The 15334-nt window shown below is 39.7% G+C and overlaps 1 protein-coding gene across 4 annotated transcripts in view; it reads right to left on the reverse strand.

Annotated features, from left to right (window-relative positions):
* Positions 1–15334, reverse strand: part of CFAP44 (cilia and flagella associated protein 44) — a 382521-nt gene that overhangs the window by 108169 nt on the left and 259018 nt on the right. For all 4 annotated transcript variants that reach the window (XM_069202788.1, XM_069202786.1, XM_069202785.1 and 1 more), the window contains 3 exons: positions 13168–13223; positions 9029–9191; positions 4400–4530 (listed from right to left, as the gene is read on the reverse strand). In XM_069202788.1, coding sequence (XP_069058889.1) covers positions 4400–4530; positions 9029–9191; positions 13168–13223 — 350 coding nt within the window. The remainder of the gene's footprint in view (positions 1–4399; positions 4531–9028; positions 9192–13167; positions 13224–15334) is intronic.

The raw sequence follows: 15334 nt of genomic DNA on the forward strand, positions 1-15334 counted from the left end.
ATTTGGCGAGTGTACTAATCACCCAAGTTTCTAGGACAGATGTCTCCAACCAGGCAATTGTGAGCTATCAGTAGCTCCCACACACCTTCAGAGTAGCTCACAGGTTTGTGTTTATTTTTATCTAAGCACAGGGTCACATTTTCCTTGTAAAGTTAAGGGAAGGATGTGCTTATTTTAGATTATTATCATCAGGTTGCAGAGAGCAGGGCCTGATAATGAGCAGTGCTCAGTCAGACTTATGACCGAGGCTCCACTGGGGCACAAAGGTGAACAACTGACCCACTGAGGTATTTAATCCTTAAATAAAAGTGCTTGTCAACTCAATATTGGAGTGCGAGAACAAACAATGTTTCTGAATGCTGTCAAATGGGAGAAAAGTCCAATAAAAAGTTACCTTTATGGTTACGTTAACTCTTCATTGTAATTTTCTCACATTTACAAACATATCACGTTTACAACCAGCAGGCCTTTTGATACCAGTGGCCAGTAGACACTGTGCCATATGTATAACTGAAAAATACAGGCATTTTTTAAAATGGGAGAACATTTTGAACATTTTTGCAGAACATTTTTCTGCATTTTAATTGTATCCAATTTAATGAAAAAAAATGTTGTATGTTTGTGTTATACATACAATGTGCCAGGTATGGCGAAAGGTATGTTGTGCGCCACAAGTACGTACAACACAGGCCATGCTCTCACCGACACACATGACAGCCCTGTCATTGTGCCCATAATCAAAGTATTTTGTTCAATCCATAGTTTCTGGTTCTATGGGGACATTAGGCTTAAAGGCAATGAAGCTGGGTGTGCGGGTGTCTGATAACAATGCGTGCATTCTTTAGCCTTCAGTAGCTCACAATGATTTTCACTGATCAGACGTAGTTGTCCCTACAGAAAAGGGTGAATACCCCTGCTGTAGTGATCGGTGACTTACCAAACAGAGTGATGATGAAAAAACAGGAGCTGTTAACTAAATGCTCTCTAATGGTTTTGTCTCACTTCCATTACATCAGAGAGCATCCTTCTGCTATCAAGCCTTCTGCTCAGAATTGAAAATTAAATAAGAAGGGCTGCCTGGTGGCTATGTGTTCTTGGAGTCTTCTCATAGGTTTACAGAAAAACTTAGAGGCAGAAACTGCTACTATCTTTTGTCTTTTTTGGTCTCTGAAAGAAAGGGCTGACAATTTACAAGATTAACAACTTACACTGAGACTCAGTATATAAAACAAATGTTGCAATACTTTTGAGCCGACTTTCTTTACAATAAGTTGTGAGATGACTTTCTTTAAAATAAGTTGTTCTATCATTCATTTTATTTTCTCATAATCAATAATACAGCCAGAACAACTTCATGGAATCTGATGCCTCTTTAGCGCCTAAATCTTGAATTGGTCAAACATTCCTGGGTAATGTGTGTGTGTGTATATATATATATAAAAAAAGCTATGATATGTGTTTCTTACAACCACTGTTTTGCCCTGAGGAAGCGGGAGATATTGTGAAACGTGTGGGCAAGAAAATAGTAAACAAAGTGGATACTTTAGCCACTCATTTTCAACAAAGGCTGTTCCCACGAAAAGGTGTCACAAAGCTAATTTGATTTTGATTTCACTGACTCTTTGGGAGTTGATGTCTAAGGAGTGCACCTTTCAAGAAGTTCATCAAAAACAACACTCCTGAGGGTATGTTATTTTTACTTGTAATCAATACTATTGTCTCTGGATATTCTTGATATTTGAAAATTGCCAAGGAATAACAACATTTTGTTAAGGCATGACCTTCAAAACAAAAGATGAAATGAAACTCAAAGATATATTGTGCCACAATGATACCAGGGAAAGCCTCTGCCCTGGTATATCTGAATTTACCTATTATTTCTTCACAAATGGGTGCAACGATGACCAAGTGGCCACCTTAATTAAATGTGTAAAGATTCCATCTGCAGGAGTCTTGTTACTCGCTAGTTTATGGTACCCTAGTCAAAAGCCACATTCTAAAGAGAAAACATAATTGAGCTGCTTCCTAAACAGTCAAGCCAGCATCTCCCACTCAAATTTGACAAAGTGAGAGAGCAAAATTCTAATCATTCAAACAAAATTCTCATCTTATGTCCACTGTACCAGACCTTGAGATATTACCTTGCTCGGCTATCTTGGGAGCTTGGACCAATGAGTCCTTAGTAACTAGAAAGTTACATCATCCTCAGTGCCACACAAACAGAATGTAAGAACCAAAGTGGATAAAAAGTCTCAGGAACTGTGCAGCTTGAAGGATCTTGTCGATTAAGACGAGGGATATCACATAATATTATTTCCTTACTCATCTGAACCCAACCTAAAGGAGGATCAACACCTTCATAAGAGACATGTTAATTTTGCTTCACAATACCTGTATTCTGTTTTTCAATGAAAAACAAGGGGAAATCTGGGATTCTGGGTGCACTACCAATAATAGACAACAATGGTTCTCTCAGATTCCCTTAAATATGAAATGTTTAGCTTCTATAGGGAGCCAAGTCACACCAAACCGGAAAGTACAACAAAAGAGGTTTCTTTCAACACGATAAAGATGTATTAATAATTGTTCATTGCACGCACATCAATCCAAGCAGCCAGTAGTCCATAGTAAGTGCACCATGTGATTGTAAGTGCCCATTGAAAGAAAGTATATGTGTGTGAAGCAATACAACAGAAAAGACAAACACAGTTGCAGTTGTATACAACAAATACTTAGGCAGCACAGACTACCATACAAGTTCCGGCTCCCATGTGTACACTTATGGTGCGATTTAGAGTACGCTAGAGGGACTACTATGTCACAATGTGACAGATATCCCACCTGCTGTATTACAAGCGCCATAGGATATAATGCAATTGTAATAAGGTAGAGAGAATATCCGTCACAATGTGACAGAGTAACCTGGCCACCAAACTTTAAATCAGGCAGTTGGCATTTTGACCCCAATCATGAATTAGATGTAGGATCTTCATCAAGTAAGACAGATGATCTCATCCCAAAATATAATGGAAAAAGCATTACTCTCCATAATAAAATGACAAGAAAGGTAAAAGGTTACCCCAGAAAGAGCTTACCTCTACATATGACAGCACGTGATTTGGCTAAGCAATAGTGTTACTGGTAAAAATAAACATTCATATGATGAATCTGAATGACATATAGGATATGTCCTGACACATGAATTACAGTGAGAGACATCCATTTTTTCCTTATAAAAGTCTCAGACAAGTAAGACATGCAGTCTTCTTACTATATATGGGTAACGGTATCAGAATTCAGTAGTCCGCCATCTCATGTGGGTATCCAAATAAAATATGGAAAAAATAATTGTATGCAGGGTGTGACTTGACCAATATGAAACCTGGAGGCATACGGTCTTTAAGTCACTTGCACTATGTCGTCACATGGATCAACTACTGTGGATTGATGTCTGCTTGAATGAATGCACGCACAGTAAACAATATTTAATATATGTTTTATGTGATGATAAATACACTTTTGTTTTACTTTTTAGGCTGGCACAACTTGGCTCCCTACAATGACTAAAAAAGGTCATATTTCGTGAATCTGAGGGATTTATTGTGGTCTACTGTTGCATTCTGTTTGTCAGAGCAAGTATTGATTTCAAACAGAACTCCTGGTTGTGTTGGATGGTCATTGTTCTTTTTAAGTGTCCTTACAGACATTTCCATAAAGACAACAGTTAAGACCCACTGGTCCAGGTAAAGAAACAACCATAGTCCCTGTATCCTGAAATCTGCTTCTACAAAAAGCGAGTATTTCTGTAAAACCTATCGCTACTGATATCACACATTATGGAAGTACATTGAATTGACAATCCTTACTTTCCACCAACAGACAGTTTTGTGGCAAGAGAACAGGCATGTTGAGCTAAGCAGTTTCCATGCTGCTCTAAACCATCATATGTGTATCCTGCAACCCGGTTGGCACCAGAGGCATGATGCTGAGATTTTACCTTGTTTCATAAACTTAGTGACTGCTTGTGGACCTAAAATAAAAATCTGCATTTCTACTTCCGTTTCTGGGGATGGGCCAGTACCTTGAGCAAAAGCCCATATCCCATTCTACCTGATGCGCCTTTCAATGGATGTTTTTCTGCATTGATGAATTTTGGCATAACCATTATATTATGTCTGATGCAAAGGTCATGAAAGGCAGGATGTGCCCCTTCTTTGTCACTGTAGGGCATACTGGTTCGAGATCAGCCTTTGCCACTCCAAGAGCTGTACAACCAGCTTGTCTAAAGCTATTTTCTCTTAGGTTTTGTCATGACTTTGTAAGGTTGCTTCTGTGTCCATTAAAAAGAAGCTAAAGCCAACAGAATGAGCAGGAAGACCAATGCAAAGCAGGCTCTTACCGTGCTTGTAGTTTATGAAGCCCAATGCGGTATTTCTCCTGCTCCCAGGCTAGCTCCTTCAGCACCGTTCGGATTCTCTCGGACGTGAGCCTCTCCATCTCCTCGCGAATTCTCTGGTCCATCTCAAATTCCTGCAGATAAAGGGAGATATACAAGGCATGTTTTATACTTTATACGTTACCATGATCCCATTACACTCAACATCGTTAGTTTACTGGGTAAATCAAATACATTTATTTTCAACACCACACGCCAGCGCAGCTAGTCATAGATTACAACAACTAGAAAGTTGTTTTGGGATGTGTTGGATGTGAAATGTTATGATACTTTTGGGGTCGGATGAGCTTCTTGATGCTTCAACTCCCTACTTGAAGTACCAATCATCAATCTGTTCCAGCAGCCATTGTTTCTGATGGATTATCCTATAGCTACAAGCAGGTTTAGCAATCCTTCTACAGACAGCTGGAGTTAAATTACTATATCATGAGCTACTTACAAGTGCCACAAGTGTTAGGTTTAGCTCAGCAGCAATCACAAGACGAAATGTGAAACCCCTAGCATGTGTCCTAAATTGGGCGTATTTTATTCCTTCATTTCCTGACTGTAGTTAATGTTAAGTAGAACATTCTGCCCTCATTTCAGCAGAATATTCTAATAGTAGTCTAAATGGGGGGGAGATAAGAAGTCAGGGGGTGAGTTCCCCATATATTTTCTCCTGGTAGTAGGACATTTAAACTCAAATGTGTTTTAATTTCTAGGAAATTGATCATCCTAAATTTCAGGACCAAATTACAGGAATCTTCATTTATGTCCCAGTTTCACGGGGGCGAGAGTGGGCTCACTTTCTGTATAATGTGCTGTTCTGTTGCCTGACTAGGAAGTTGCCTGGAGCTCTCTCAGCTTCACTCACAATAATACTGCACATTTGTTGACTTCCACACTGTCTTCAATTTAGAGGAAAGGGCACAGCTGTGGAGCGGCGGGTGTTACTCAATTACTTGTTCTCATCTTTAGAAAGCTGTACACAAACACAGACCGAGGCAGAACTAACTGATGCCTCTGAGATATTTAGATAAGGGACAAGTAAATAGGGTGTAAGACAAGGGTGTGTGCTCATCCCACTAAAGGTTAAAATTTGCTTTAGTAATATGGTGGCAACATGATTATCCTCTCCTTTATACCAATGACATTATAATTTTGAACCACATCATAAAGGATTGCATCAGAGCGGGAAGCTATTACATCATAAACTCATGACAATTACTTAAAATAAGCAAAATCTTAGATATAATATGGCCAGGACATTCCACATTCAACAAGTTTTTAATTGCAATAGTGTCTATGTGATATATGCAATTATTTGTGATTGTTCTACGGCGTATATTGGCAGTACTAAGAGGACCCTGAAGCACAGGATACAAGAACACTGTAGGGCTATTAGGAATCAGGATGTGCGTTCTCCTTTGGCCCAGCATATTAAAGAAAAACACCCTGACAAAATTAATTTTAAGTTCCATGGGTTAGAGTGGATTGAGAATGATCCACAAGGTAGTGACATTGAGTTGAGACTCTGCCAAATGGAGGGGAGGTGGATTACTAGATTGAGAACTTTGGAGAAGGGGCTCAATATCGAGAACGAATTACATTATTTCTTGTGACCTGCTGAATATTGTCACTTGGTATGAATGTTTAAATTTGTGGGTGACTGTGATAAGTAGCATGAATGATTGCATTATTTGAGTGTTAATATTTTTCTAAGATTACTATAGATATTAAATTGTGTAGGCTTTTAGAATTAGATTTCATTATGAATTTGTCTCAGATAGATGATGAGGTATGGGATATATTTGTTTACAATATTTGAAAATGGCAGGGATTTACTCCTGTTTGAGATCGGTAATTAGATGTATGGCTACAATCTAGCAGTGGATTTTATGTTGGGATTTTGAGTGGTCTAGAGGACGATAAATGGTATTGCTTACAAATCCCTTTTTCGCAAAGGTTTTGGATCACCATTCGCAATAGGCTGTTTTGGGTTAAGCCCACATATGGCTGGTGCAGGTGGGAGAAATTAAGAAAGCTGATGTTAACTATTTTCAATTTTGAACAAGTTTGAAATTGGTTAAGGCACTGCAGGTTAGTAGACATTTTGAGTTGGCAATTAGTGAAACATAACGGCTAAACAGGCTACAATATAGTTGAAGGGGCCATCATTTCATGTTAAGGGTTTGGATGGATATATGGAATAGGTGGATTTTTACTATGTTTCTAAACGATTGGTGCAGGCTGGCTGAATCTGGAATGCAGGTTCTAACTACAATAGCAACTCTTAGTGTGATGTGAGAGGAGTAGAGAATAATGATTAGTGTATTGGAGGAGGAAGCGAGGTATGATTGGAGGGTTTCTATCCAATGTGGTGGATACACTCTTACTGAATGGTTGTGGATGATTGGTGGGGGTGTGATGAATAAAGTAAACTGCCTCGGACCACACGCCAGGAGTTTTTGAATTGAGATGGGTGTCATGCACTGGGAGATGTTTGTATTGCATAATTGGTTGGAATTCATCTAATGGAGTAGTTTGAACGTTTCATGTAAGAATGATAGTGATTGGTTTGTACTTGTTTGAAAGTGAGACAAATTGATTATTGTTTTATTTTATGAAGTTGAGTGGTGGAACTATGATTCAATATGATTTCAGGGAATGTGTCTCATGTAAAGGAACATAACTATGAACGTGATGTGAAAAGAATAGACAATGTTGTTCAGTAGAGTGGGGGTAACAGTCTTGCACATTTGGACTGAGTTTCTCCAGTTGTGGTAAAGACACTTTTTGTTAATGATGTGGATCAGATGAATTAAGGAAATTGCCATTAGTTTGCTTCTTTTGGATGTTTTTCTTTGTGTCAGTGGCATGGTGTGTTATTATATGTGATATTAAGGGAGAGTGAGCTTGGAGAGTGTGACATTAGTTTTTTTGTGTTCATTTAATCATGTGATATGTGTTAATGTATGTTACCGAACAGTAGACATTGACTGAGATGGCATCTTTATAGGAGGAGTAAGAAGGAAAGAATGTGTAAAGGTTAGGATGTAAGTGGAATTCAGATACTGGAGAATTGATTTGATTATTTTAGGACCAGCAGTGTGAATGCCTGTCACTCTGTCCTCAGTACACATTGGACAGCATGATATTTGACCGATGAAGATTTTAACTGGCTGCTGAATATCATTATGTGAGTACTTTTTGAGCAAATAAAGGTGTTGAGCAAATATAAAATGTTTAGTTTACAGTATATTAATATTTTCCTTGGTTTGCTGGGGTTATACATGTGAATCTTGTGTTCCTGAGTTTCACTGTCAATACGTGTGATTAATATTACATGATCATATAATAGATGTACTAACATTCGATAGTTGAATATTGCAGTTGTGTGAGGTGACTGAATACAACTTTTGTATATACCATGAGGATGACTTTGGGGTAACGATTATTCAGTCCTTTTGCTTATATTATTTAATGAGAGGATGAGAAGCCACATTAAGTGTTGATGTTTTTATTTTTGTTTTTTATATGGTTTTAATATTGTATATGTATGTTTATTTACTGCCCGATGTAGTCCTCTTGAAAGGACAAAACGTGTTGGCTGGGCTGGAAGCTTAAAAGTCCTGGTACTGCTCTCTATGAACAACATGTGGTTTAAAATCAAATAGTCAGTAGGGCTTTACGAAAGCCTATAATGGCAAGGTAATTACTACTATATGATACGGGGCAGCCATCTTTGCAGTCACTGTGACATGGTGGTGACCTCTTCATGGAGAACAGGAAATTCAGTGTCATGGAGATTATCAGGCTTTAGTTGGTCCTGGACTCAGTATGGACTAACTCATTACTGCAGTTTCAATACTTAATAAGAGTGGAATAGCAAATACAGTCACAATAATAAAGAAGAACAAAAAGACCTACATGAGGGGGAAACCATAGTAGTCCAGAAATGGATTGAAGATTGGATGGAAACTTCAAAGTGAACTTAACAAGTGTATGATTCTCTGCTCATTAAACTAGAGTTCAAGTGACTTTTCTGTATCTGACTTTAATAAACAAGGGCAGCAGATGTATTGCTGAGTGTTAGAACTACCCTGCCCCCAAGCCTTTTCTTGCTCCATAGCTGGAGATGTCCATGTGCACAGAAGAGTGTAGGAAATGTGTGCATATTTGACTTAGAATTCTTCCTCCACTTACATAAACATGATTCTGTGTTAAACTCTGAGGTTTTCCTAGATACACTGACTACCAGGTACAAACGAGTAAAAGGTGACGATCACCAACTGGTGGTAACCATTCATCTAAAGAAGTTAAGAACGCCAGTGAAGAATAGGAAACAGAGATGAAGCTTTAAGGATTGACATCTCACTTTGTGTGACGTGGAGTGAACTCTGTTTGAGAAAATCATTAACTGGTCCTACCCTCAAGAAGGTTAATGTGAGTGTAATACTTTTGTTATATTGCGCCTTGATGCTGCCTTTGAAGGCAATATGTATGTGCACTGTTTATATAACCAACACATGCATCACAGAGATGTACATAAAAGCTATTCTGATGCATAACTTGAAATAATTGGTAATTTACCCCTCTTTCCAGCTGCATGTGGCTGGGTAGGTCTTTGTTTTTCATCAGCAGTTCAGAAAATTTGCTCCTCAGCACACTTAGCTCTTGTCTTTTGCTCGCCTTTTTCTCCTCGGCTTCTTTCACCATCTGATCATATTCCAGTTTCTGCTTTGCATTCTCAATGCTTCGAAGCACAAAATAAAACAATAAAATGTTAGTTGGGAAGGAATGAAATGCAAAATACTTTACTGGAGGCATTTTCTCAAAAAAGGCAGGTTCCAGACCTCACAGGTCAAACCTGGATGGCACAGACACAAAACATGTCACTGGAACGTGAGGGACCGGAAGTAGAAAACACACATCACAGCACATTCATCACACTTCATGTTACTGAAAGCATTTGCATGAAATGGCCTGAGAATTATTCTCTTCCATAAACAACATTGGGGTACTAGCAGGATACACAAAGACAGAGTCCCCAGCATTGCCTTGGTCACTCTTAGTGTCATGTTGCTCCTTGATATTAGGAACAATCCCCGGGGCATGAATGTGTTTCCTCTTTTCTGCGAAGGAAACACCATTCCTTCCTTCTTTTGTGCAAATCTCAGTGCCTAAGAATACTTAATCTGTGCTTGGCGTGACACTGGATTTTCTCAGATTGATAGCCAAACCTTGGTTTGAAAGCATTGATATCATCATCTTGGTCGTAGGTCATTTGTCTTGACATATTTTTGCCCTAATGAGCCAGCAGTCTAAGTAGTGGTAAAACACACAACCTTCCAATCTTACAAAGGATACCATTGCAGCCATGGATTTTGCAAATGGTAATGATTTGAACTGATAATGGTGACCTGAATTCTTCTGTGCCTAACATGAATTGAGATGAGGAAATATGTATCCTCCAAATTCTCCTTTTTTGAGAAAAGGAAAGATTTCCTATAGAGTGAAGATGTAAATGTGTTGCTTCTTCATGTACTTGTTGATGTTTCTTAGATACAAAATTGGGTGCCAATATCCAGATTTTTTTTAAATATGTGGAACAATATGGAGTAAAGCCCTAGGTTCCTTTCTGATTCTGGTAACTCTTCCACAGCTCCGTTCTTTATTAGTTTGGCCACCTCCAGAGGCGGTTCCTTCAAGTGTTTGTGCTTCTCATTTCTTGGAGAAAGAGATGGAGAATGGTGATTCTCCTATTAACATGAAAAGAGAATCTTGATTTCATTAAAGACAACGGAGGCTAACATTATACAATTATAGTATGGACTACCGCTCCAATACAAACTTCTACCACCAGAGAGGGAGAAACTCAAGATCCTGTGGTGGAAGAACCAGGCCTTTGGGCTCCGGTTCCAAGGTGAGGTGTCTTGGTTCTTCCCAGGTAAAGGTCAGTCACAACACCCCTGTATCCCTTCCAAGTTGCTGGGGCCCAAGATTCATCCAAAAGAGCTTTAGTTTCTCTTGAAAGGCCTGAATATCTGGTTGTACCCCTGAAATCTTCCAAACAAGAAGGTTCTTTTTCCCTTCTAGAAACAAAAAGTGCTCTCTTCTGTCTGAATCCATCAGAAGACCCAAAGATACTGGGACTAATCAGGGTATAGCCACTGTGAGGTCCATCACCCCGGGGACCCAAATGTGTGACTTCCAAAAGGAAGTCGGCAGAATAATGATGTAACCTTCTGACCTTACTTTCATCAGTACTCTGAATCATGGAGAAGGGGGAAAAGGCATAACCTCCTTTCTTTCTCCAATCCTGCAGCAAGGCATCCACTGCCATCGCCTCTGGATCCGGCCTCCAACTGAAGTACCTAGGAACCTGTTAAGTCAGTCTGCTCGCAAACAAATCTACTTGAACCGGACCCCATAGTCCCTGAATCAGATGGAAAACCTCTGCATTCAATTTCCAATCGCTGAAGTCCCTGAGGTATCTGGAATTCCAATATGCCCTTACATCCTGTGGGCCTGCATTATATTCTGCTCTCAACACAATCTTGTGATTCCAACAAAAATACCAAATTCGTTTCACCAGGTCTGCCAGAGCCTTCGACCTTGAACCACCCATGCAGTAGATATTGCTATGAAATTGTCTAAACAGATCAGTGTGACAGTGTTCACCAACAACTCCTTGAAGCTCCTTAAAGAATTGAGCCATGCCAATATTTGGGTCCCGTGCTCACTGTGCCACTGGATTCAAGCTAGCCTGGCTGATGAGGCGCGATACCCCGAAACCGGTCCTAGGTTGCTTGTTTCCAGTCCAGGGAGGACCATGCCTGGCAGTTAGAGTTGGGAACAGGGTCAAGACTGATAATGCATATGGCCGAGTCCAAACTAGGGTGGCAAGGTGAGCAAAATAACAATGGATTAAACCCAGATCTGTGACTGGAGGGGAGTGTTTGAAAAGCTTCAGTACTCTGTCCATCTTCCTTTTGTGTTGCTAAAGTCGCCCTAAGTGGGAAGGGTGGATTCAAGCTAGCCTGGCTGATGAAGGGTGGTACCCTGAAACCGGTCCCAAAATGCATGTCTATGGTCCATGGAGGATTTGGCCTGGCAGTTTGGGCTGGACTCTTCCCATGCGAAACAGGGTCCAGACTGATTTGCATATGGCTGCGTCCAAACTGCGGTGGCGTGGTGAGCAAAATAATTGATGGATTAAACCCAGATCTGTGACTGGGGGTGAGTGCTTGAAAACTTTCAGCACTCTGTGCATCATCCTTTTGTGTTGCTAACTATTGTTCACACAGCAATACAGCAGAATTTTTCAAGCTTTTTGACCTTGATGTTTACTTTATATCAGCCCAGCAGGTCCTTAGATTTGTCAGATCAAGTCCTTGGGCTACCCAAAATGACCGAGATCTACAAAGACTGACCTTTGTACATTGTCACTGTTAAGCTCTTGACGCCTGGGTTTTTGTAATTAATAGGCTCCTTCTTTGCTTTTATTGTCTTTCTCTCAATTCATTTTCTCTCTTCACTGCTGCTGTTTTTACTCTGCTTCATTTAATAATTATCTCTTTCCAACTGATTTTCCCACAACTTTTGCTGTATTTATTTTGTTCTGTTCAAAAATTCAAGGCCAACACACTCTCTGATTGGTTGCTTTAAGAAAGGAATATAACACTTAACAACACATGATTGGAGGAATGACAGCTGCCACACCAAGCACAAAGTCTTAAGATGCAGATGTGTTCTAGAAAACCAAAAACCCTAGAGTGCATCTATGAGGCCAAGATAAAGTTGAGGCGATCAGCGTTTGGCCAGGACTACTCAAACTCCAAGGAGTTAAATTCATCAATGTCTGGGAACAAAGTGTAGTGAGCTCATGCCCTTGAAGTGCGGATGGGATGCTGTCCCTCTCAGGACTGTGGGAAACACCTAGGATGCCATGCTCTCACCATTCATTCCTGATTCTGTTTCATCTCCTCTCTCTCCCATCTCGCCCCACTTTTGCACAAACCTCTTTGAGTAGACTGCACCTTTAGTTTATAGTTAGGCGGGTCCATACCATGTGCCGACATAAATACATAGGACCTGCATGCACCATGGTACAAGTCAGTAGCTCTATCCCTTTCGACCAATGAGAAACAATAAGTGTGCACCAAGTGGTGTAACTAAGCAGCACCCTACTTCTTCCATGGAGGAAAAACCAGTGAACACCAATTATGAAGCAGCAATCACCCACACCATCTGTCTAATAGGAGGAAGGCTGTGTTTAATAAATGAGCTGCTACCTGTGCTTAGCCTTGGTACGAGTTCTTGTTGGCAAGAACCAACCCTGTCCCTGTGAGGATGGCACTAGGCATACTTATAAGGGGCATGAAGCATTGTGCAAGCTCTGGCCTCGATATCACACAACACATGATGTGTCTGTTTATCTCTCACTCACTTGTACAGTAACTCTCTTGCTATCTCTCTCTCTCTGATCTGACTCCTAAAGAAATACAGGGGAACTCACACAAACGTACGTCCTGGTGAAAAAGACAATCTGTGTTTGGTTATAATGGCAGAAGTTGACATTTGCTTATGCCAACTCTAGTACTGGTAAAATCAGCCGACTTCTCCCCCACCCCAAAGCATAGTAAATGGATAGTTCCCTACAACTTTGCATCCAACTCCAACTCCTAAACAAAACATGTTCTTCTCTCAAATTCTGCTACAGACAGTACCTGTAGGCGTTGGGGTCTTCAATATCCTCTGGAACCTTCTCCTTTTCAAGATGCAGCTGTTTTAAAAAAAAGAGGAGGGTCATCAGTGTTTGCCTTAAATCTGTCTAATCCATTCAGAGACTCAAACTAGTCAGAATGTCACCCAAGAAGACCACCAAAAGATCCTGAAGCCCTTACATGGACACACGAGTACCGTCAAAAAAAGAAACCCACTGGAGAACCTCTCTGTACTATAACCGATTACCTGGTTACACCTCAAGCTGCTTGTGAGGTTCTGTGTGGGCAACACTATTTAGAAAATCAACTTGTTATTAGACCAGTTCACTGACAAGTGGCATTCAGTTACTCATTAAATAAGGCTCTTAAGTGTTTCTTTTCGTATTATGTGTAGTGGTGACAGAAAAGTCAAAACTCACAATTTACTAAATTTCTTGCATCCACCACTACAAGTTGCAGTGGAGGTGAAATAATTTGGGAAGTTGTGTTATACAACTTTAGTTACTCCTGACAGCTCTTGATACTCAGCGTGCTGTGGAAAGACTGTAGTCACCCTCAGTGGAAGCTTCTAGAACCTTTGAGTTGATGCTGTTAGGTAAGGATCATAAAAGTACAATTAGGTATCATTTGTAGGTATGTTTAATATGTGGACACTGCCTTATTGTATTGTTCAAAGCCCAAAGGGCCAATATGAAAGGAGAAATGCAGGACATGACCAAATTCACAAATTTTATTACAATGAAAAAAGATTTGCAATAAGCTGCAACATCTAGGGCTTGATTTACAAAGGTAAGCTTACACTTTTGTGTAAGTTTAAGAATATATGCTATTCACAAAGGGATTTTACTAGTAGTATGTTTACAATTGCAAAGTCTTTCACATAACAAGACAGGACTGTCCTAACTTTTTATGTGCGGAGACTCCGCAGTTGTAAACATACTACTAGTAAATTACCTTTATGAATAGCACACAATCAAAAACGTACACAAAAGTTTAAGTTTGCCTTTGTGAATCAGGCAAATATCTGATCAATGTGATATGTGCTCAGTGTAACAACATAGTGCTCAGAAAATTTCATGGAGAACTAAGCAGGAAAATAAAAGGTATAGACAATAAAAACCATAAGGATGCGGAGAGGTCAAAGGATGGGGGGGATATAGGTTCTAGAACAAAGAATATATTCTTCCAATTTTTTAAGCAGAGTCCAATACCCCAATGGGTCAATGAGGGTCTCTCTCCACCAGAAGTAGTCAACGGTAGTCAATGGTATATAGACCCATAATTCAATTAAGGGTTATAATGAGAAGTGATCTGTGTTGGATTGACACAGTACACATGACCGGTTTCCTTAGTGAGTACATTGGGGAAAATACTTCTACCCCTTGCAGTTTCCTTCTACGCACCACAAGCATTTAATCATATTATTTGCTCCAGTACCCCCCTGGAGAAAGGCAGATGTTTTAGACACCCTGAGATCTGAATTTTTCCTTGTTAGTAACAATAAACTTATACATGACCCGGTGGTAACCAGAATTGTAATAAATTGTTGTGAGGTATAATTTATGTTTGGTTAATCGGCAACAAAGGCAATCTTATTTGCTTGCTTTATAAGATTGCTTCGGGTGTCTCTGGAGTTATATAAAAGATTATTTTGGGTCACCTTTTCACCAATATTCCAGAATCACTTGTGGTACATTGATAGATTCTTATGGTAATCTATTTATATTTTAGGTTTCTTTTGTATGAGTCTCAGGTATTACGGATATGACCACTTACATTTAATTTTTAGATTCTTTGGCTTATTACATCCACAGGTTTAATCAAATGTTTCCTTTTCCTAACTTTCCTTCAACCTCCCCCCTCCGTCCCCATCCTCCCTGCTTTTGATGCAGCATTTCGAAATGCTTCTTTTCAGTACTTATCTTCCCTGTTCTGATGATGACCCTTGATTGAAATCAGCAAAGAAACGCTGTCCACTAGGTCTGGTTGAGAGAGACCCTGACTGATTGACTCCTTGGTTGACTGGCATCTCCTTAAAAAACTGGGATTATATATTCTTTATTCTGGAACCTGTATTCCCCACATTTTCACCTCTGCACCATCTTACATTTTGTATGGTGTTCACCTTTTATTTTCCTGCGCCATTTTGCATGAAATTGTCTGGGGACTG

This window comes from Pleurodeles waltl, chromosome 8 (assembly GCF_031143425.1).
Source record: "Pleurodeles waltl isolate 20211129_DDA chromosome 8, aPleWal1.hap1.20221129, whole genome shotgun sequence".
Taxonomy (NCBI): domain Eukaryota; kingdom Metazoa; phylum Chordata; class Amphibia; order Caudata; family Salamandridae; genus Pleurodeles; species Pleurodeles waltl.